This window comes from Myotis yumanensis, unplaced genomic scaffold (genome assembly GCF_028538775.1).
Source record: "Myotis yumanensis isolate MYYU_CA2020_CCGP unplaced genomic scaffold, mMyoYum1.0.hap1 SCAF_5, whole genome shotgun sequence".
In the NCBI taxonomy this organism is placed as follows: Eukaryota; Metazoa; Chordata; class Mammalia; order Chiroptera; family Vespertilionidae; genus Myotis; species Myotis yumanensis.
Window position 1 is genome coordinate 2,504,509 of NW_027223756.1, and position 21,665 is coordinate 2,526,173.

The window sequence follows — 21,665 nt, forward strand, 5'->3', positions numbered from 1 at the left end:
TACTCAATTTTTTCCTGTGGTTATTGGTCTATGAATTTCCTATCTTTTCACAGGTCACAACATGTCACGATATATCACCTTACTTCATTATATCATCTTACTGATATTCCCCCTACAGTGCAATAGGCAGCCAGGCATTCACTTACAGTGGGGTCGGTCCAGAGAGAACATCTCGAACATTCCTGGCAGGGGGCTCCTGGAGAGCGAGGATGCTGGCAGAAATGGTCATACCCATTGATGGATGCTCGACAGAGGTAGCACATTTGGGCTCCGCAGCGGCAAGACATGCGGTTGCAGCCTTCGGATTTGATGAGGCCCGTCCCACATTTATGGCATTTTCTAATGCGAGCAGCAGTCATTTTCTCTTCACTGAAAACCAAAACAAAAACACACGATTGGAGACAGCAGGGAAGACGAAGAAGAGAGAAGAATATGGCTATTCTGTATGATTGCCTAGCCCCATGGTCGGCAAACCGTGGCTCGCGAGCCACATGTGTCTCTTTGGCCCCTTGAGTGTGGCGCTTCCACAAAATACCGACTTCTGCGCATGGGCCACGAAGTTTCAATCGCACTGTACGTGTGCGCCCATATGTGGTATTTTGTGGAAGAGCCACACTTTGCCGACCACTGGCCTAGCCCTTTTGGTGACATTCAAAGAGAGAAAAGAGCCTATGTTTTGGACCTGAGAACTGGGTTCTGTCGATCAGTTGTCAACCTTCAGTAAATTACTCAATTGGAGACTCAGTTTCCTCATTTTTAAATTGGGAAAACACAGCTTTCTCATAGTGTTTTGAGGATTTCAGGCAAAATACAAAGTACCCTGGCACAGTGCCTGGCACAAAGCACTTAGAAAATGACAATCTATTTGTTATAGGAGTCTCTGTAGTCTTAAAATGGAGAGAAAAACTCAGGGTTTTCTGAAATAATGTGTTTTATATATACAGAGCTGGGTAATGGAAAGCCAGTAAGACTAAATCTTAGTTATATTCACACCTTGGACTTTTAAATATTTGGCACGGGGGTGGGATAGACACAGTTGGGGGTGATCCAATAGCCAATGGAATCCCACATTCCCAGACTCCCTGGCAGCGAGGGATGGGCACACATGTGACTCAATGGGAAGCCTGTGGGCTACAAGTTTCCAGAAGCATTTCAGCTGATGTGGAAGGGCAGGTGACTAGGGTCAAAATGACAGCTTGGCTCTTTGTCATGAGCTGCCACTACTGAACTAGTTACTTCCACGATGCTCTGTTCATAACACTTGCTACCATGGCCTGTAATTCTTTATGTGTCTGTCTTCCTCTAAGTTGAGTTCCTTGAAGGTAGAGAGCAGAGGCTGGGCTGGCATTACCAGTATGATCTTGACAGGAAGGTGTTAAAACGCTTCCTAGGACTAGGGAAGAGCATGGAGGACCCACAAAGTGGACAGCCCTGCAGATGGGACGCCCCCACTGCTCCAAGCACCATAATGACTGTAACCACCTGGGGATGAGTTCTGATTTGCGCCTCTCTCCTAAGGCTGAGAAAACGCAGCCTCCACTACTCCAGGTTTCCTGCTACGTCAGAGTAGCCATGGGAGCCAAGGCAGGCAAGGGTTTTTCATTACTTATAAGATTGCTGTGGTAGTATGCTCCTGAGAAGCCAGACCATTCTTTAAAAATAGAAAAATGCGTTAGGAAATTGGCTGCTATTCATTTAGGTCTAATTTTTGAATGACCCAAAAGGAAGGAAGTCAGAACTCTGGCTTGAAAAGAATTTAAACCCAGTTCAAGTTACAGAACAAACGAGTTTTGCTGAATAGGAAACATTGTCAAGAAGACAAAGTTTAAATACAGTGCATTTATTATTGTCAACTAAATAATATAGTACACATGTTCATTATTTCTGTTACTGAGCAACTGTGAGGACACCTGTCAATGCTTCATGTTAAGGCTTACAAGGTTCTAGCGAAAAAATTTCCAATTTGAAATGCTGTGACCAAAACACAATTGAAATTTTCTAAAGCACAGACTTCCTGCGTCAGAGCACCCTGAAGATGGAGGTGTGGCTTTCAGCCACCACACCCTGGGTGCCTGGGGCTGGCTGACTTACTCCCTGGGGAGCTAGTAGGCTGTAGTGTGGGAGAGCAGTGACTGAAAAGAACCAAGGTTACACAGTTCTTCCTGAAGGTTTGGAAAGAGGGTGTGTTTGCTTACTCTGTTTCACCACACTGTCAGCCACCAATGTGAAATAACAGTGGGTGTGGTGAGGGAGAAAAGGCACTTCAAATGGACAAGGAATATGCACAGGTTGAATGCAACTCAACACTGCATGAATAGCCATTCGAGCGAGTCCTTTGCTTTTGCAGAACAGTAGTAGGTAGGGCCAAAATGGCCTTGTACCAAAAAGGATTGCCATCCTGGGACTGGTGACCACCTGCCCAGCAATAAAAATGCAACTGGAACTGGGATAAATCAGTGAGTTCTGGGAGGAAGGTGATTTGGCAACTAGATTCTAAACGAGACAGGAAACAGCCCCACAGGATGTGTTGCTGTTCAGAACAGGAAGAGAGGACTGAGTTGCAGCTGTGTCTGCTGACCTCATGCTCAAACAGGAAGGCTCGCTCCCTCTTCCACACAACCAGCAGAGACCCTACAATTCCATGCCTCTTTTCTCACCACTTTTAAATACGCTGGGAACTCACTCTGGGCGCTCTCTTCATTTCGTGGGCACATACTATTCAAATCTTAAATGGCTTTCCTTTGTGAGTGTGTGTACATTTTTTTTTTTCATTTAAATTCTTTATTGTTGAAAGTAGTACATGTCTCCTTTCTATCCCATTGATCTCTCCCCGCTTGCTCCGGCCCCCCAGCACATGCCCTTACCCCCTAGTGTCTGTGTCCGTTGGTTATGCTTATATGCATGCATACAAGTCCTTTGGTTGATCTCTTACCACCCCCACCCCCATACAACCCTCCTGCCTTCCCTCTAAGGTATGATGGTCTGTTTGATGCTTCTATGTCTCTGGATCTATTTTGGCTCATCAGTTTATGTTGATCATTATATGCCACAAATGAGTGAGATCATGTGACACTTGTCTTCTCTGACTGGCTTATTTCGCTTAGCATAATGCTCTCCAGGTCCATCCATGCTGTTGCAAATGGTCAGAGTTCTTTCTTTTTTACAGCAGGGTAGTATTCCATTGTGTAGATGTACCACAGTTTTTTAATCCACTCATCTGCTGATGGGCACTTAGGCTGTTTACAAATCTTAGCTATTGTAAATTGTGCTGCTATGAACATAGGGGTGCATATATTCTTTATGATAGGTGTTTCTCAAATTTTATTTTATTGTGATAAAATACAAAAAAAACGTACTGCTTTAACCATTTAAAGTGTACAAATCAGGAGCATTTAGTATATTGCCTAAGTTGTGCAACCATCCAGCTTTATATCTATTAAACAGTCCCCTTTCTCTGCAATGGCTAATCTGCTTTCTGTCTCTAATGGATTTGTCCATTCTGTACACAGACATTTCATATAAATGGAATCATATAAGATGTGCCTTTTGTGACTTACTTCTTTCACTTAGCATGTTTTCAAGATTCATCCATGCCGCACCGAAGGAGAACCATGCCTGGTCAAGGGTATGTACCTGGGTTGCAGGTTCGGCCCTGCCCCTGTTCAGGGTGCATGCAGGAGGCAACCAGTCAATGTGTCTCTCTCCATTTGTAGGCCTGAGAAACTAAAGAAACACGTTACCTGCTCCTAAAATACAATAGAACAGGTACAGGATAATAGTTACAGACATTCTGGTTCAAAAAGGGAGAAAATGGAAGGAAAAAAGGAGTCACTAATCTCAATCAATTTGGAAATCCAGCCGGGCAAACTCATATTTCAGACTCAAGAATAATCCTCTGTGGTTTGAGGCTCTGTGCTCTTGGCTCCACTTTCTGAGCAACCTTTTTCTAAAGAAAGGTAGCATATGCTTGCAGCTGAGCAGTTTTTAATCAGCCTGTTTCCTGCTTGTCGGACTTTGGGGGGCTGACAGACTTCTTTAATTTCACACTCCCTGTCTCTTCCCGTCCAAGCTGGCAGTGTTTCTGCTGATGTCAAATTCTCAAGAACCTTGTGGGTCTTCCATTGATGTCACAGGGACTCATTCCATTAGGCATGCAGCGCATTTATAGGTAATTCCTAGATAACCCCACCTCTATTTTTGACTTCTGCTGAGATGGCTGAGGGGTTAATGCCCTAGTTTCCTAAGGCTGCTGGGTTAGACTGTGAGGATCTGTGTTTGTATGACAATACTCTCGACATTCTGAACATATCCTTGTTTGTTTCTCTAGGGCATGCTTTTCCTGACAGTGAGCCTATCCATTTTAGGGTCTTTTCTCATCTGGATGGGATGAGAATTGCAGAAACAATGACATCCTGTTCCTTTTTGTTAGTAGCTCTTCCCTCAATTTATCTCTTTCCACTTGCATTTTCCCCTCTTCAACACTATGCAGGACACACATTAGCTAAGCTTTCTGCCATTACATAGTAAGAATTCCCTTTCCTCCAGTATTTTTTTTTGTTTTGTTTATAGCTTTAATATAGAAAGCTCTTAAATATTCTGAACTCTATGTATGACATATTGAAAATTATCCTTTATCAGTTTGTCATTTTTATTTTATTATTTATTTATTTTCTTTATTGATTAAGGTATTACATATGTGTCCTTATCCTCCTATTTCCTCCTTACCCCCCCACTCATGCCCTCACCCCCCGGTATCTGTCCCCATTGGTTAGGCTTATATGCATGCACACAAGTTGTCATTTTTCTTTTAACTATTAATAGTGTTTTCAATTTTGTAAATTAAAATATAAAAACACCGTATTTTTCAGTATTTGGTATTTGTGTCATTTTACAAAGTCCTAGCCCATACCAAGTTTATATGAAATACTTGCCTATATTTTCTTCTAGTACATTTATGGTTTCCCTATTTTTAAATATAAAGTTTCTAAACTATCTAGACTGAGAGAGGGATTAATTTTTTAAAAACAAATAGTTTTTCCTCTTTGCTGCATCTACTGCGAGGATGAAGACCATTCTCAGCAATCAGACTGTGGACATCCCAGAAAATGTGGACATCACTCTGAAGGGACGCACAGTTATTGTGAAGGACCCCCGAGACGCCCTGCGGAGGGACTTCAACCACATCAATGTAGAGCTCTGTCTCCTTGGAAAGAAAAAGAAGAGGCTCTGGGCTGACAAGTGGTGGGGAAATGGAAAGGAACTGGCCACAGTTCGCACTATCTGCCGTCATGCACAGAACATGACCAAGGCGTTACACTGGGCCTCTGTTACAAGATGAGGTCCGTATACGCTCACTTCCCCACCAACGTCGTTATTCAGGAGAACAGTTTCCTTGTTGAAATTAGAAATTTCTTGGGTGAAAAATACATTTGCAGAGTTCGGAAGAGGTCAGGCATTGTTTGTTGAGTATCTCAAGCCCAGAAAGATTTCCAGTTGCCACTCGAATATTTCCTGATTCGATTCCAGAAGCCCTTCCTGTCAACCCAATTCCACCTCGTGAAACAGGGTGAGCTGCTGCTGAAGGTTTGTGATTACTGGCCATTGTTTGTTCACTTTAGCCACTGTGCGCAGAAGGAGGGAGGTCGCCAGGCTCGGGGAAGCCACCACCCAGAGTACCAGTCAGCCCCACAAATGTGACCACCACCCACGCTGGCGCAGCTTTCCCGGGCCCCCTTTTCCTCCAGTTTTCAATCACAGGTTCCCATTTCCTTCGGAGTCCTCACCAGCAGCGACTTTAGTGTCCATATTTCTACTAACAGTCTGTTGATGGTGATCTAAGTATTCTCTAAGGCAATTTAGGTTTTGCCCAGAATGTTCCTCACTTCCTTCTGAGCCTCCAATTGTGGAGTTTCTAATGTCCATATTTCTACTAAAGGTCTGTTCAAGACAATCTAAGTTTTTTTGCTATAATAATTCTCGAAATTCTTCCAGGTTCTACCCATTGCCCAATTCCAAACCCACGTGCACATTTTTAGGTAACTGTTACAGCAGGGTTCCACTTCTGGTACCAAAATCTATGTTAGTTTCCTATTGCTGCTGTCACAAGTCATCACAAATTTATTAGCTTATTAAATAATACACATGGCCCTGACCAGTTTGGCTCAGTGGCTACAGCCTGTGGACTGAAGAGTCCCAGGTTTGATTCTGGTCAAGGGTATGTACCTTAGTTGCAGGCACATTTCCAGTAGGGGGGTGTGCAGGAGGCAGCTGATGGATGTTTCTAACTCTCTATCCCTCTCTCTTCCTCTCTGTAAAAAATCAATAAAATATATTAAAAAAAATAATACACATGTACGATTTTATAGTTCTGTAGATCTGAAGTCCAGCACGGGTCTTATCAGTGCAAAATCAAGGAGCTGGCAGGCTGCATGACCTACTGGAGGCTCTAGGAGAGAATTTGCTTGCTGCTCATTTGGGCTGTCAGCAGAATTCAGTTCTTTGAAGCTGTAGGGCCAAAGTCCCTGTTTTCTTGGTGGCTGGAAATAGAAGGTTGTTCCCTGCTTCTAGTTGCATTCCTTGTTCATGGCCTTCTTTCTCCATCTTCAAAGCAGCAATGAGAGGCTGAGTCCTCATGTCTCTCTGACTCTGTCCATCACTGCATCTCCATTTGACCAGAGAAAGATGCTCTCTCTGCTTTTAAGGCTCATGGGAGTAGACTGTTTACCTGGAGAATCCAGAATAACTCCCCTTCTCTAAGTCCATAACCTTCATCACACCTGGAAAGTCCCTTTCACCCTGTGTGGTAGCATATTCCGTTCATGGGTTCTGGAGATTGGGGCATGGACATGTTGGGGCCATTATTCTGCCTACCAAATCTGAGGTAAAGAGCAGCCAGGAAGCCATCTGCCTAGATTTCAAATTTCCTCTATGCACTTACTACCTGGGGAACCACGGTAAGTTACCTGGGGCTCTCTGTGTCTCAGCTGTGTCATTTGTAAAATGAGGGTAATAGTACCGACCTGTGATGCAGTTTTGGAGGCTTTTAACTACTAGTAAAGTAACAAAACCTGTTCCTTACCCTTCAAACTTAATCTGGACATAAAACCACCCAGCTAGAGACTACATATGGTGTCTGCCTGGGAGCAGGCCATGGCCGAATGACTCATTCTAGACCAACAGGTATGAGCAAAAGGGGTACATACTAGTATACTTTCTGGATCACTTACAAATCAAAGAAAAGCTGCCTGCCTGGCAACTTGTCTCTCTCTCCTCACCTACAGGCTGGAGTGTAAATGTGGCTGCAATCAAGTCCCAACCTTAGGTAATGGTGAAGCAATGAGATAAAGGAACCAGTGTCTCTGAATGACCTCATGGGACAGCTCTGCCCCACCATCTGGCAAGGCTGAACTACTATATGAGAGAAATAGACTTCTGTGTTTGTTAAGTCAATGTATTTAATAAATTAATACTTGTAAAGCATTCAGCCACATAAGGAGTGCTACACCGCAGTGACTTATTACTGACTGCATTAATATGCATTCTACTCAAGGTCACAGGCCACCGATGACAGATAAAAGCAACAGCCCTGGCCGGTTTTGCTTGGTGGATAGAGCATCGGCTGTGGACTGAAGGATCCTGGGTTCAGTTTCGCTCAAGGGCGTGTACCTTGCTTGCAGGCATGACCCCTGGCCCTGGTCAGGGTGCATGCAGGAAGCAATCAATTGATGTGTTTCTCTCACGTCGATGTTTCTCTCTCTCTGTCTCTCCCCCTCCCTTCCACTCTCTAAAAATCAATGGAAAAATATCCTCAGCTGAGAAGTAACAAAACAATAATTAAAAAGCAACATCAGTACCATCTAACCTAATTAAAATATGTTATTGCTTATTTATTTAGATAATAAGGAACCAACATATACTGAACTCATATATGCCAGGCATTTACTATGTTACATTTGACCCTGGGAATAGCTCTATGAGGCTGCAGAGATGAGGACATGGAGGCTCAGAGGTTAGGTCACTTTCTCGAGATCACTCTAGACTGGGGGAGCTTGAGACCTTGTTCTCTCCACAATGCGCACTGCCCCTCTGCCAAAAGGCAGGTTCACGTGTAAGTGTTGCGAATCAGTCAACAAACCCCTCTGAATTACGCTACTCACATAGAAGTCCGGTACTTGATGTCATCTTTTTCAGCCAGCTCTTCACAGGTGAGGCCATTGTGCTCTTTCCAGAGTCCCTGACACTTCCTACAGGTTTCCTGCAGATAAAGCAGACACACAGACAGCTCCTGGTGAGCAGGCCCCATACAAGTTCTGCTCCACAACGGGGAGTGGGAACGAGGCTTTGCTTGGCCTGCAGTCTCCCAGAGGCTCTCTCTCCTCTTAGCAGGCACATTTCTGCAGACATCTCAGTGGAAGAGGGAGGATCGTTAGGAGAAAGCAAGAGACAGTTTTCTCTCCTTAAAGCAAAGGGATGCATTGCTTCCAACACCAATTTGTATAAGGCTTTCTAAAGTGCCAGGAGCCACCTGGAAACCCCCACAGAAGACAGATTTAGACTTGGGGTTTTTAAAAATAAAATACTGTGAGCTGCTTGAGGGCAGGGTCTGTTGGGGTCTTATTAATTTCTGCAACCCCTACTACACCCAGTGTCCCAGTGTTGTCTGGCACAGAGCGCTCTTGTTGAACTGAATGGAAGAATGGTCTACAAAGGATTACTAGGGCCGAAACCGGTTTGGCTCAGTGGATGGAGCGTCGGCCTGCGGACTGAAGGGTCCCGGGTTCGATTCCGGTCAAGGGCATGTACCTGGGTTGCGGGCACATCCCCAGTGGGGGATGTGCAGGAGGCAGCTGATCGATGTTTCTCTCTCATCGATGTTTCTAACTCTCTATCTCTCTCCCTTCCTCTCTGTAAAAGATCAATGAAATATATTTAAAAAAAAAAAAAAAAGGATTACTAGGGGTCCTTAAGGGAGGCATTCCCTCAGGCACTCCTTCCTCACAAACGTGGAACATTCTCCATAGCTTAACTTCATTTATAAAAAACATGAATTTAGCCGAAACCGGTTTGGCTCAGTGGATAGAGTGTCGGCCTGCGGACTGAAAGGTCTCAGGTTTGATTCCGGTCGAGGGCATGTACCTGGGTTGCGGGCACATCCCCAATAGGAGATGTGCAGGAGGCGGCTGATCGATGTTTCTCTCTCATCGATGTTTCTAACTCTCTATCTCTCTCCCTTCCTCTCTGTAAAAAATCAATAAAATATATTTTAAAAACAAACAAACAAAAAAAAAAACCATGAATTTAAAAATTACTACTTTTTATTCCAGGATCCTTCGTAGTTTATAAACTGTCACATCAATGATGAGAATTAAAAAAAAATTAATCCAATTTAATTAAATTCCCATAAATGGAAATTACAACCCCAATAAGTACAGTAAAGAAGGTAGTGCCAGCTTTAACTGGGGACCGACCGAGTCTGGGAAGACAGTGAAGGTTTGAGGAGGTGGGCTTGAGACAGCATCTGGCAGAGGAGCAGCCAGGGAAGCTGGCGGGGAAGCGGGACTGCGACAGTGCACATGGGCCTGCTGAGGCCACAGGGCCGAGAAGGGGTGACTATCAGTTGGACTTTTATCCTAAGAGTGCCAGGAGGGTGTCCAAAGGTGCCCCTCATGGAAGTAACATCATCAGTTTTGTGATTTTACAAGATCATTCTTCATGGAGAACAGATTGGCAGGAGGAAAGAGTGGAAGCCTAAAGATAGTTAGAAAGCTATTAAAGTCACCCAGGAGAGAGATCAAGGAGGCCCACTTAGACTTAGGGAGGCAGGTGAGGGCATGAAGAGAAGCTGACAGATTTGAGAGAAATTTAGGAAGCAATGGCTGGTGTGGTGATGGGAGTGAGGAGAGGGAGGTGTCAAGGATGACACTGCTTTCTGGTTTGTGTAACACAAGGTAACAGCAACACAGAGGAGCTTGGGAACAGTGGGCAAGGCCTGGCGTGGGTAGGGAGAAGGCAGGGTTTAAGATTCGGTCTGGAATTTGATCTGGGTGGTGATGGGACAGGTGACCTGTGGGACACCCAGCAGAGACACCTGTCAGGCACACAGGTGGGTGTAAATGTTTAGCATTTGGGAGTGGCTGGGCCAGAGATCACCAGGAGACTTAATTATATTTTCACATCAATTCTAGGAACATCTACCACTATATTCTCCACTCATTATTGAACATTTTCTAATATATATTGCTAAGCTGACTCTAACAAGGCACAGAATAGTATGCACAGCATAGATGCCACCATTTCTACATAAAGAAGGTGGTGGGGGTAGAAGATAGTGATAGATTGGTAGTACTGACTGTCCTGAGTGGCTGGGAGGCAGGGCTGAGACTTCTCACTGCAGGCCTTTTGAATCTTATACTATATAGAATGTATTATCTAATTAAAAGATAAACAAAATTTAAAGAGAGAGAAAAATGAAATGGACTGTTTAGGGAGCTGAGAACTTGAACAACCCTGTAAAAAGGCGGCAATCAATGCAATGAGGTGGTGGGGGTAGAGATGAGCTGATCAGAGATTCTATATATTAAATGCTGTTGCTTCCCAAGCGAGCGATTTTATCTGTTCCACTAACCACATCCCTGTCAGTAAACAGAGGCTTAGTCAACAGTGATTTAATTATTACACACCAAAATGTAAAGCAGCATCAACCCCATTTTTATTTTATTTGTTAAAAAATATGTTTTAGGTATCCAAATTGGAAAAGAAGTAAAATTGTCACTATTCACAGATGACATGATATTGTACATAGAAAACCCTAAAGACTCCATAAAAAAACTACCAGAATTAATAAATGAATTCGGCTATGTTGTAGGATACAAAATTAACACCTAGAAACCTATGGCTTTAAAAAAATATATATATTTTATTGATTTTTTACAGAGAGGAAGGGGAGAGGGACAGAGAGTTAGAAACATAGATGAGAGAGAAACATCGATCAGCTGCCTCCTGCGCACCCCGCCTCCCCCCCCCCCCCCCCACTGGGGATGTGCCCGCAACCAAGATACATGCCCTTGACCAGAACCGAACCTGGGACCCTTCAGTCTGTAGGCCCCATCCACTGAGCCAAACCGGTTAGGGCACCTATGGCTTTTTTATACACCAATAATGAACTCACAGAAAGAGAAACTAAAAAAAAATCCCATTTACTATTGCAACAAAAAAATTAAGATATCTAGGAATAAATTTAACCAAGGAGGTAAAGGACCTGTACTCAGAAAATTACAGGACGCTGAAAAAAGAGATAAAGGAAGACATAAACAAATGGAAGAATATACCATGTTCATGGACTAGAAGAATCAACATCATTAAAATGTCCAAAGCAATCTATAAATTCAATGCAATCCCCATTAAAATACCAATGGCATACTTCAAAGACCTAGAACAAACTCTCCAAAAATTCATCTGGAATAAAAAAAGACCCCGAACAGCTGCAGCAATCTTGAGGAAGAAAAACAAAGTTGGAGGGATCACAATACCAGATATCAAGCTATACAACAAAGCCACTGTTCTCAAAATTGCCTGGTACTGGCACAAGAACAGACATATAGATCAATGGAATACAACAAAGAACACAGAAATTGACCCAAGCCATTATGCTCAATTAATATTTGACAAAGGAGGCAACAGCATACAATGGAGTCAAGACAGTCTCTTCAATAAATGTTGTAGGGAAAATTGGATACATGCAAAAAAAAATGAAACTAGACCACCAACTTACACCATACACAAAAATAAATTCAAAATGGATAAAGGACTTAAACCAGTAAGAAGGGGAAACCATAAAACTCTTAGAAGAAGCCACAGGCAGCAAAATAGCAGACATTTGTTGTAGTAATATCTTTACCGATACAGCTCCTAGGGCAATAGGAACTAAGGAGAAAATAAAAAAATGGGACTACATCAAAATGAAAAGCTTCTGCACAGCAAAAGAAACCATCAACAAAACAACAAGAAAGCCCACTATATGGGAGAACATATTTGCTAATGTTATCTCCAATAAGGGTTTAATCTCCAAAATTTATAGGGAACTCATACAACTTAACAAAAGGAAGATAAAGAGTCCAATCAAAAAATGGGCAAAGGACCTAAATAGACACTTTTCGAAAGAGGACATACAGAAGGCCAAGAGACAATACAAAAACACTAGAGGCCTGGTGCACGAATTCATGCATGGGTGGGGTCCGGCTGGCTAGGGGGAGGGGATGCAGGAGGTTGGTGGGCTGGCCCCGCCCCTTGGTCAAACTCCTGGTCAAAGGGACAATTTGCGTATTGGGCTTTTATTATATAGGCTACTCAAAGTCACTAATCATCAGAGAGATGCAAATCAAAACAACAATGAGGTACCATCTCACACCTGTCAGAATGGCTATCATCAACAAATCAACAATTGACAAGTGCTGGAGAGGATGTGGAGAAAAAGGAACCCTCTTGCATTGCTAGTGGGAATGCAGACTGGTGCAGCCACTGTGGACAACAGTATGGCGTTTCCTCAAAAAACTAAAAATGGAACTCCCATTTGACCCAGTAATCCCACTTCTAGGAATATATCTCAAGAAAACAGAAACACCAATCAGAAAGGATATATGCACCCCTATGTTCATAGCAGCACAATTTACAATAGTTAAGATTTGGAAACAGCCTAAGTGCCCATCAGCAGATGAGTGGATTAGAAAACTGTGGTACATCTACACAGTGGAATACTATACCGCTATAAAAAAGAAGGAATTCTTACCATTTGCAACAGCATGGATGGAACTGGAGAGCATTATGTTAAGTGAAATAAGCCAGTCAGAGAAAGATAAATATCACATGATCTCACTCATTTGTGGAATATAATGAACATCATAAACTGATGAACAAAAATAGATGGAGACAGAGAAGCATTGAACAGACTGTCAAACTTCAGAGGGAAGGCAGTGGGGAGGGAGGGAGTAAGAGATCAACCAAAGGACTTGTATGCATGCATATAAGCATAACCCATGGACACAGACACTGGCGGGGGGAGGCCAGGGGGAGGTCAACGGGGGAAAAAGGAGACATATGTACTACTATCTGTAATACTTTAAATAATAATAAAAAATATGTATGGTTTTTTAATGGAACAGACTGATGAATTTCAGAGGGAAGGCAGGGGTGGGTGGGTGGTCAGTGAATAACCCGGGAATTTATATGCATATGTGGACACAGACAATAAAGTGGTGAAGGCCTGGGAGTGGCAGATGCAGGGTGGAGGGGGTCAATGGGAAACAAACAAACAGAACATCTGTAATAGTTTCTACAATAAAGAAAAAAATGGGTTTAAAAATTGATTTTAGAGAAAGGAAGGGGGGGGAGAAAGAGAGAAACATTGATGTTAGAGAGAAACATGGATCGATAGCCTTCTGTACGCACCCCAACCAAGGATGTACCCACAACTTGGGGTGCCCTGATCAGTGATCTCTCGGTGCACAGGGTGACGCTCAACCAACTGAGCCACACCAGCCAGAGCTAAACCCCATTAAAAAAAAATCCTCATCCAAGGAGTATATATATTTTTTTCATTGATTTTTAGAGGGAAGGAAGGGGCGGGGAGGGAAGGGGAGAGGAGAGAGGAGAGGGAGAAACACTGATGTGAGAGAGACACGATTGGTTGCCTCCTACATGCACACTGACTGGGAGCAGGGATCATCAAACCTGCAACCCAGGTACGTGCCCTTGACCAGGAATGGAATTTGAGACCCTTTGGTGTATGAGTTGACACTCTAACCATCGAGCCATGCCGGCCAGGGCTAGACTCCATTTTTTGAAGACCTATGCCTGATTATTCTGGGAAACTAAAGGATAAACAACAGCTGGAGAATAGATGAACTGGTATCTGGATCCTAACCTTCATAACAATACTAACTTAGCCATCTGCCAGGAATAGCAGCTTGAAAACAATGCACTGCATTTAGATGGTGCTTTGTAGCATTCCCGGCGACCCAGTTATTAACTCATGAGCTCGTCTTCAGAAGAGAAGCAGCCATTTTCCAGGTGAGGCCCAAGTCCACGACAGCAAGATGACCTGGCCAAGCTGAGTCAGTGGGAGGGGTCACTGAAGCTACCACTCATTCCACAACCACATGGTGCTCTCGTAGGCCCACGTGTGGGTTTCAGCCATGGTACTTCTCACTGAAGGGCCCCAGGGCCCAGAGAATAAAACTAAAATGCCTGTTGAAGAGTCTAGCTAGCTAGACATTGAAACCCCTAATTAAAACAAGGGAAGCACACAGCAGGCCGGGTAAATTTAACATGTGGAGCTTTCTCTTTAAAAATGTACCCTCTCTTCTAAACACAGTATATACTTCACTAAATTGTAACTCTTTCCTCTCAAGCACAGCTAGACTTTGTTCCTAGACTCAACAAACGCTTAAACAATATTCGGCAGAAGAAATGTTCTTGAAGGTTTCTAACATGAAGAAATCACATTCTTCATAGTGAGGTTAATGAGAAAGTCCCAAGGACCACTTTGGAAGGCAGAGCACCCTTTAATCCGTAACTTCAAGGCACGGAGGCCAGGCATATCGTGGCCACCAGACCTAATGGGAGATGCTTTCACAGCCCGAGTGCATGTGCAGGTCAGGAGGGCACAGCGGAATTCATCCTCACCGGGAGACAGCTAAGAAGGCAGCTCCTTCCGCCCAAACGGGGAGGGCCGTGCACAGGCTGGTTACTTGGTTAAGAAGCAGCTATTCAGTCCCTGTTCTTCAGGACATCAGAGAAATTTCTGGTTAAGTTTTATGTTGCCCTTTAGTCCTCAAGATACATCAAGGTGTTCTGACTATTCATTAAGGGCCTAACTTTCCTTATAAGGAAAACACTCCACAGCCTCCCCTCATTCATTTTCTGCTGCTTAAATAACATTTTATGGGTAAGGCAGAGGGTTAAGTCTGGTTTCAGCTGACCCTACCAGGGAGCTGACATTTCTTCATACAAACAGGTTCCTCAAACACCAGCAGACACTGTCCTGGTCATCACCTCGTCTACACACAGCAAGGCCTCCTGCTGCTGGCAAAGAACCTGAGAGATGAGACTAAGGATTCAAGTCCCCAGACTCAGCCCTCCTTGCTCACCAGGCCTCCAGGACGGCTCTGAAGGTGCTTGGCGCCCCGTGCACCCGGCACCTTACCTGCCTGCCTTCCAGCCTTGTCTCAGGAGTGGGACACAGCACAACTTTTCTGATACAGTGGCAGCCACAACCACAGGCTGTGCATCTACTGCGCTCGAGAGGGGAAGTCACGACAGGGCAGCAAGCTGTCCGGCCTTGTCTGAGGATGCTTTGGTGGCCTGCAGAGGCTGAGACGAGTGGCAGGAAGAGTTCAGCACAACTGGAAGAGTCTATGAAGGCGCTGAGGGAGAAGTCCAGAGTAACTTCTGGGTGTCTAACTTGGGACACCAGTTGGGCTAGTGGAAACGTGGATCTGGATCAGGGATGCAGGAGGAGAAGCAGATCTGAGGGTGGGAGGACGGGTGAGAAGGTAAGTTTGATTTTAGACTCCTGTCTTATTTGTTCTCGGTATTTGAGGAATTTCTACAATTTGTCAAGTGCTACATGAGATGTTGGGGATATGGCAATAAGCAAGTTAGATTCACTTTCCACCTTCTTGGAGTTTATGTTCTAGTGAAACAAACAAACAGATTAAACAACTATATGTACTAACCGCAACCATGACAGGAACATTTCAGAGGAAAAGCATTGGGTGCTGTGAATGTGGAACAGTGGCGTTCAGTCAGTCAGGGCTCAGAAAAGCCTGTTTGAGGATGTGACACTGAGGCTGAGGCCTGAAGGCGGGCAGGCTCGCAGGTATGGGGGAAGGATGCTCTGAGCAGAGGGTGGAGGACGTGTGCCAGCTCTGATGAGGAAGAGGGCCTGTCTCATTCCCGGAGTGCAGGGGAAGTTGGTGTGAATGGAGTCCAAGCGGTGGGGTGGACCATGGTCAATGCTGTGTGCAGGCACTGAGGCTGGAGAGAGGAATTTGGAAAGCAAGGCTGAGTGGGTGAAGTGAAATGATCTGATTCATTCTGGCTGCTGATGGCGGAGGGACAGCTAGCAAGGCTGTAGGATCTTGCAGGAACCCCTTCACAAAACTAGGGCCAAGTGGATACCTTCTAGGGCAGTGACGGCGAACCTTTGGAGCTCGGCGTGTCAGCATTTTGAAAAACCCTAACTTAACTCTGGTGCCGTGTCACATATAGAAATTTTTTGATTTTTGCAACCATAGTAAAACAAAGATTTATATTTTTGATATTTATTTTATATATTTAAATGCCATTTAACAAAGAAAAATCAACCAAAAAAATGAGTTCGCGTGTCACTTCTGACACAAGTGTCATAGGTTCGCCATCACTGTTCTAGGGGAACAAGCCCTATAGTCTGAATTCTATTCTTGGCCAGACTTCCTCCACAGTCCTCCACAAGCTGCTTCTTGAACTAAGCTGTGCCAACAGTGACCCCAGACCGACTGGGACTGGGGAGATGGCCGCATGCCTATCTTTTCTTACTAGGAATAAGAGGACTGCTTTTCTTATATGGTTTCAGAAGGGACTTTATTATTATTTTTAGGAGATTCTTTTTTAATTTTGGCTCTTCAGATAATTCCTCACTGAATGTCGCCTACAAGGTAGGACACACCTTTAACAAGCACCTTGAACTCTCACATCCTTCCCACTACCCCGCAGTTCTGGCTCTGTCTGAGTTCCAAACTCAAACATCTTCTGGTACAGGGTGCTTTACACACACATCTCATTCAATCTTCACAAGCAACTCCAAAGAAGTACTGGAACATTAGCCCCATTTTAAAAAATAGAATGTTAAGAAAAAGTATGTTTTTATTGATTTTAGAGAGAGAGAAAAGGAGAGGGAACCACACTAGCCGGGCCCTATTTTATTATTATTTTTAAGTGAGAAAAGGAAGGCTCAGAGGCATATTAACTTAAGGTCACAGAGCTATGGACTCAAGTTTGCATGATTCCAAATCCACTTGCTCTTTCCGCTCATGTTTGCCAGCACAGTGTTTGTTAGCAAGAACAGGCCATTGTTTACTGGAAAACTCGAGGGCACGAGGGTATGAGATAACCCTGAGGCTATAATGGGCATCTGTGTAAGGAGACCACAGCTGAAAGATCATCAGGGTCTGGAAGGCATAAACCCCAGCCACAGGTGTAGGACACGGGCTTCCCCGTGCTTCCTGGAGAGCTGGAAATGACCCATTAAGACACAGGATGGACTGAGATTTCTTAATGATGATAGGAACCTTCTAATCACGGAGCAGCCGTAGACTGGACACATGAGGAAGTGGCTGTTCCTGCCGCCTTCAGGCAGCTGCATGTCTGGCGGCACAGAAGGAAGTGTTTTTAGGTTCCCATTACAGACAGGCTCCACAGGAGTGCCCCACTGAACTAAATATATCAGTTACTTGGTCCTCTTCAACCAGCCCCTGGGCCTTTACTTTTAAATACTTGCCACTCACTTCTCTAAAGGTAGCCAGGACGATGACTCGTGAAGATCTGTCAATGACAGTGCTTGAGATCAGCACCACCACACACTGCTCTGGGTCCAAGTCCTGTTCCGAGTGACACTGGTAATGGAGACAATTTCTGCACTGAAGGAACAGTGGCACTTTCACCCCCCCCCCCCCCGCCCCCTTCAACAAATACCTCCCAGCGGTCGCCAACCTTTCGGACCTCGCGGACCCAACCACCATCCTGGAGTGTCCACAGCGACCAGGCTCTGTTCTCAGCAGAAGATCGGTGAACGACAAGGCCCCTGCCATCCTAGAGCCTACATTCTGGGAGGGGGGTGAGTGGACCACTGGACAGATGAACATGTGCTCCGTGGGAGTGGCGTGGCGGGAGTGCAGGCAGGGATGAAGGACACCTCGTGCAGAGCTGGTGTTTCAGCTCAAACCTGAAGGGTATCTGGTGGGGCAGTGGGCGCAGAATGAGGAGTCGCATGAGAGGAGCTCAGAGAGGCAGCATCCCCAGCGGGCCTCACAGCTTGTCCAGGGCGGTACGGTTGGCCTCCTGCCAGTGCCACACGCCCGACACCCTCAGCCATGCAATGCTCTGCCTAGATGTCCTTTTTTCTCTGGCAACATACACTCATCAGTTCCCATTTCAAATACCAGAGGTCTAGGAGACTCACATGAGCTGGGCAAAAGCTGGCATTCTTTTCCTGGACTCTGGGAGCAAGTGGCGCTCACTCTATGACAGCACCTTTAACCCTTTGCGGTTGTATTAAATTTGGACATGGGTGTCGTACTGGTCGGAATTAATTTCCATTGAAAGAGCAGTGATACATAACATGCAAGATTATGAAGGATAAACAAGATTTATTAATTCTTTTTTGGAACTACGTCACTACTAGTAGAATCACTACAAATGTTCTCACTTTCTACGTCAGAGTCAGTATTCAAGGTGCCAAAATAAAACTCTTCATCGTTACTTTCAGATTCGCAGTACACTTCTTTCGGTAACTTTCTTTTTGCCATTTTGGAGTATTATTTTGAAATATCTTAACAAGCGAGAATGCCTAATTACAGTTAAACGTAATTTGTAAAGCTTTATTTGAAATTCTGCGAAGTATCTCCGAAGCTTGTCGATTTCTTCACTCTCAAAAGGCGACTGACTCGCCACGGTGTTTTGCATGGCGAGTGTGGAACGACTGTGTTTGTTTACATTGAGTTTCGATAGCTCCGATTTGTCGGGGCAATGTTTTGGTTCGTGACAAGGTCGCTTAGACACTTAAGAGCTTTCAGAGAAATTATGAACTGATACATGAATGAACAGAGTTAAGATTCGTACGGTTCCTTGCTGTGGTGGCTGAGAGCAGACATACGACCGGAACGGTAAAAAAGCTTTGGTGGCTGAGAGTAGACAAACGACCGCAAAGGGTTAATAGTGTCTTGTAATTATCTGATTACATCACATCTCCAAGGAGCCAAGCACTCCTTGGAGCAAAGACTATGCCCTACTGATCACTGCAGACAGGCTTGAAATGAAGGCTCAGTTCATCTATGCAAAAAGAAAAAGTTCTCTTTGAGCATCTATTTTGTGCAATATGGAGATGCACTAGTGAGTAAGCCGCAAATTCTTGACTGCAAGGAGCTTATTCACGATCCACCACACTGTGCCTTAGTTATCTTTGAATTTCCAGGGCTTCACACCAGGTCTGACCCACACAAGGAGCTAAATATACAAAAAAATGACAGCATGACAGCGAGAAGGCAGTGGCAAGACAAAGCACACTCCCCCCCCCATGCAGAGGCCCCACCACTACTCCAGGGCCTTCACACGTAGACGGGGGAAAAAGAACATCATTTCCTATCAGGTCTTCAAATTTATAATTGTGTAAAGTATAATGACGATCTGTCATTGTTGTTAATCTTCACCCGAGGATATTTTTTCCATTGATTTTTAGAGAGAGTGGAAGTGAAGGAGGGGAAGATGGACGGGGGGGGGGGGGGGGGGGGGGGGGGGAGGAAGGGAGAGAGAGAATTGATACGAGAGATATATCGATTGGTTCCTCCCACACCTGCAACCAAGGTACTGCCACTGACCGGGAATTGAAACCAAGATCCTTTGGTGCCTGGGCAGACCTCTAACCACTTACAACACCCGCCAGCATTATAATGACCATTTTATGAGAAAACCGAGTTATATAGACACTTTCAGGTTAATTCATTAGGGTTTATGTTGTAAGGATACAGGTTATATATGTATTTTTCATCATGGTTCCTTCCTTTGCTCCCTAACTCCCTTCCCCAATCTAATGCACAAAACTGGAAAGATCAGTTAACAGCCAAATGCTTGCAGATGGTGCTTGAGAAAGTACTGAATACATTTCTTGTTTAAAAAACATATTTTTATTGATTTCAGAGAGGAAGGGTGAGGGACAAAGAGATAAGAAATATCAAAGATGAGAGAGAGCCGAAACCGGTTTGGCTCAGTGGATAGAGCGTCGGCCTGCGGACTGAAAGGTCCCGGGTTCGATTCCGGTCAAGGGCATGTACCTGGGTTGCGGCACATCCCCAGTGGGAGATGTGCAGGAGGCAGCTGGTCGATATTTCTCTCTCATCGATGTTTCTAACTCTCTATCTCTCTCCCTTCCTCTCTGTAAAAAATCAATAAAATATATTTAAAAAAAAAAAAAAAGATGAGAGAGAATCATTGACTGGCTGCCTCCTGCACACTGGGGATGTGCTCTTGACGGGAATTGAACCATGACCTCCTAGTTCATGGGTTGATGCTCAACCACTGAACAACACCAGCTGGGCTCTTTTCTTTTTTAAAAAAAATTAATAGTTTATTGATTTCTAGAGAGAGAGCATGGGAAGGGAGATAGAAACATTGATGTGAGAGCGCAACACCATTGGCTGCCATCTGGGGATCAAGCCTGCAACCCAGGCACATGCCCTTGACCAGGGATCAAACTGGCAACCTCTTGGTGCATGGGATGACACTCAACCAACTAAGACACACCAGCCAGGGCTGGATATATCTGAATTAACACGTTCCTTATTGACTTTCTCTTATAGCTTCGATGTGTGGACACTGATCCGTTTCCGTTAAAGGAGCTTCACAGGTAAGTGGCAGCGCCTGCACACCTGAGCCTGGAGCCTCTGGCGCAGGGGTGAGGTCAGGGCTGGAAAAGCAGTCCTCTGGCTCGGCAAACAAAGCTCCCCACGGGCTTGGAGGTCCGCTGCCACCCAAAGTCTGACCGCAGGCTCCCTCCATCCCCACTGACCAGAACGAGAGGTCCCCGTCTGCCCGGGTCCACTTTCCTTACACGACAAATGAAATTCAAACATTAATTCTTTTAGCGCCATCTCGCAATTATCTGATTGCATCACACCTCTCTGAGAAGCGGAGCTTTCTTCACAGGGGATTTCTGTCTTTTCCCAAAGTAAATCATCTCTTGGAGGCAGGAGAACCTAGATTTCTAAATGCAGAAACTCAAATCTTGGCAAGGCCAGGTGATAGCTCTGGGCAACATTCCTGAGAAAAAGACTTTTTTGGAGAAGATTTCATACTATTGTTTTTAGTGGTCATGCACTAAATTACAGGGATTTTAAACAATGTGTGTACTGGCTGTGCACCTTACCATTCTATGTACAGAAGCAGAGTCTGGAGAAAGAAATCTCCAAGTCTTACTCTGCAGACTAGTAAGGAGCCAAGCACTCCTTTCCTTTGGATCCACCAGAAAGAAGTAGGGGTGATAATAAATTGGAACAGGTGGCCTCAACTTTGGTTTCTGTGCTAATGCTGCCCCCTAGAGACAGAAAATTATAAAGGCACCGAGACCAGGTTTACACTGCTTGGGAGAGGACAAGGCTGGAGAGGTACTGACTGGGAAAGAAAGCCAGCCATAACTGCCTGCATTTTATTACCACAGGGAGCAGGGCTTTTAAAATAAAGTAAGAGGTCAATGGTCAATGCTTTCAGGAATACATACAAGTTCTTTTGTTTTGTTTTGTTAATCCTCACCGGAGGATATTTTCTCCATTGATTTTCAGAGAGAGTGGAAGGGAGGGGAAGAGACAGAGAGAGAAACATCAATGTGAAAGAGACACATTGATTGGTTGCCTCCTGCATAC

At 44.6% G+C, this 21,665-nt stretch overlaps 1 protein-coding gene across 5 annotated transcripts in view; it reads right to left on the reverse strand.

Annotated features, from left to right (window-relative positions):
- Positions 1-21,665, reverse strand: part of RNF216 (ring finger protein 216) — a 115,539-nt gene that overhangs the window by 18,217 nt on the left and 75,657 nt on the right. For 4 of the 5 annotated variants that reach the window (XM_070414310.1, XM_070414312.1, XM_070414309.1 and 1 more), the window contains 2 exons: positions 8,157-8,254; positions 147-369 (listed from right to left, as the gene is read on the reverse strand). In XM_070414310.1, coding sequence (XP_070270411.1) covers positions 147-369; positions 8,157-8,254 — 321 coding nt within the window. Of the gene's footprint in view, positions 1-146; positions 370-8,156; positions 8,255-15,450; positions 15,523-21,665 lie in introns of those variants that run through there. The other variant, XM_070414313.1, reaches the window with a different exon arrangement.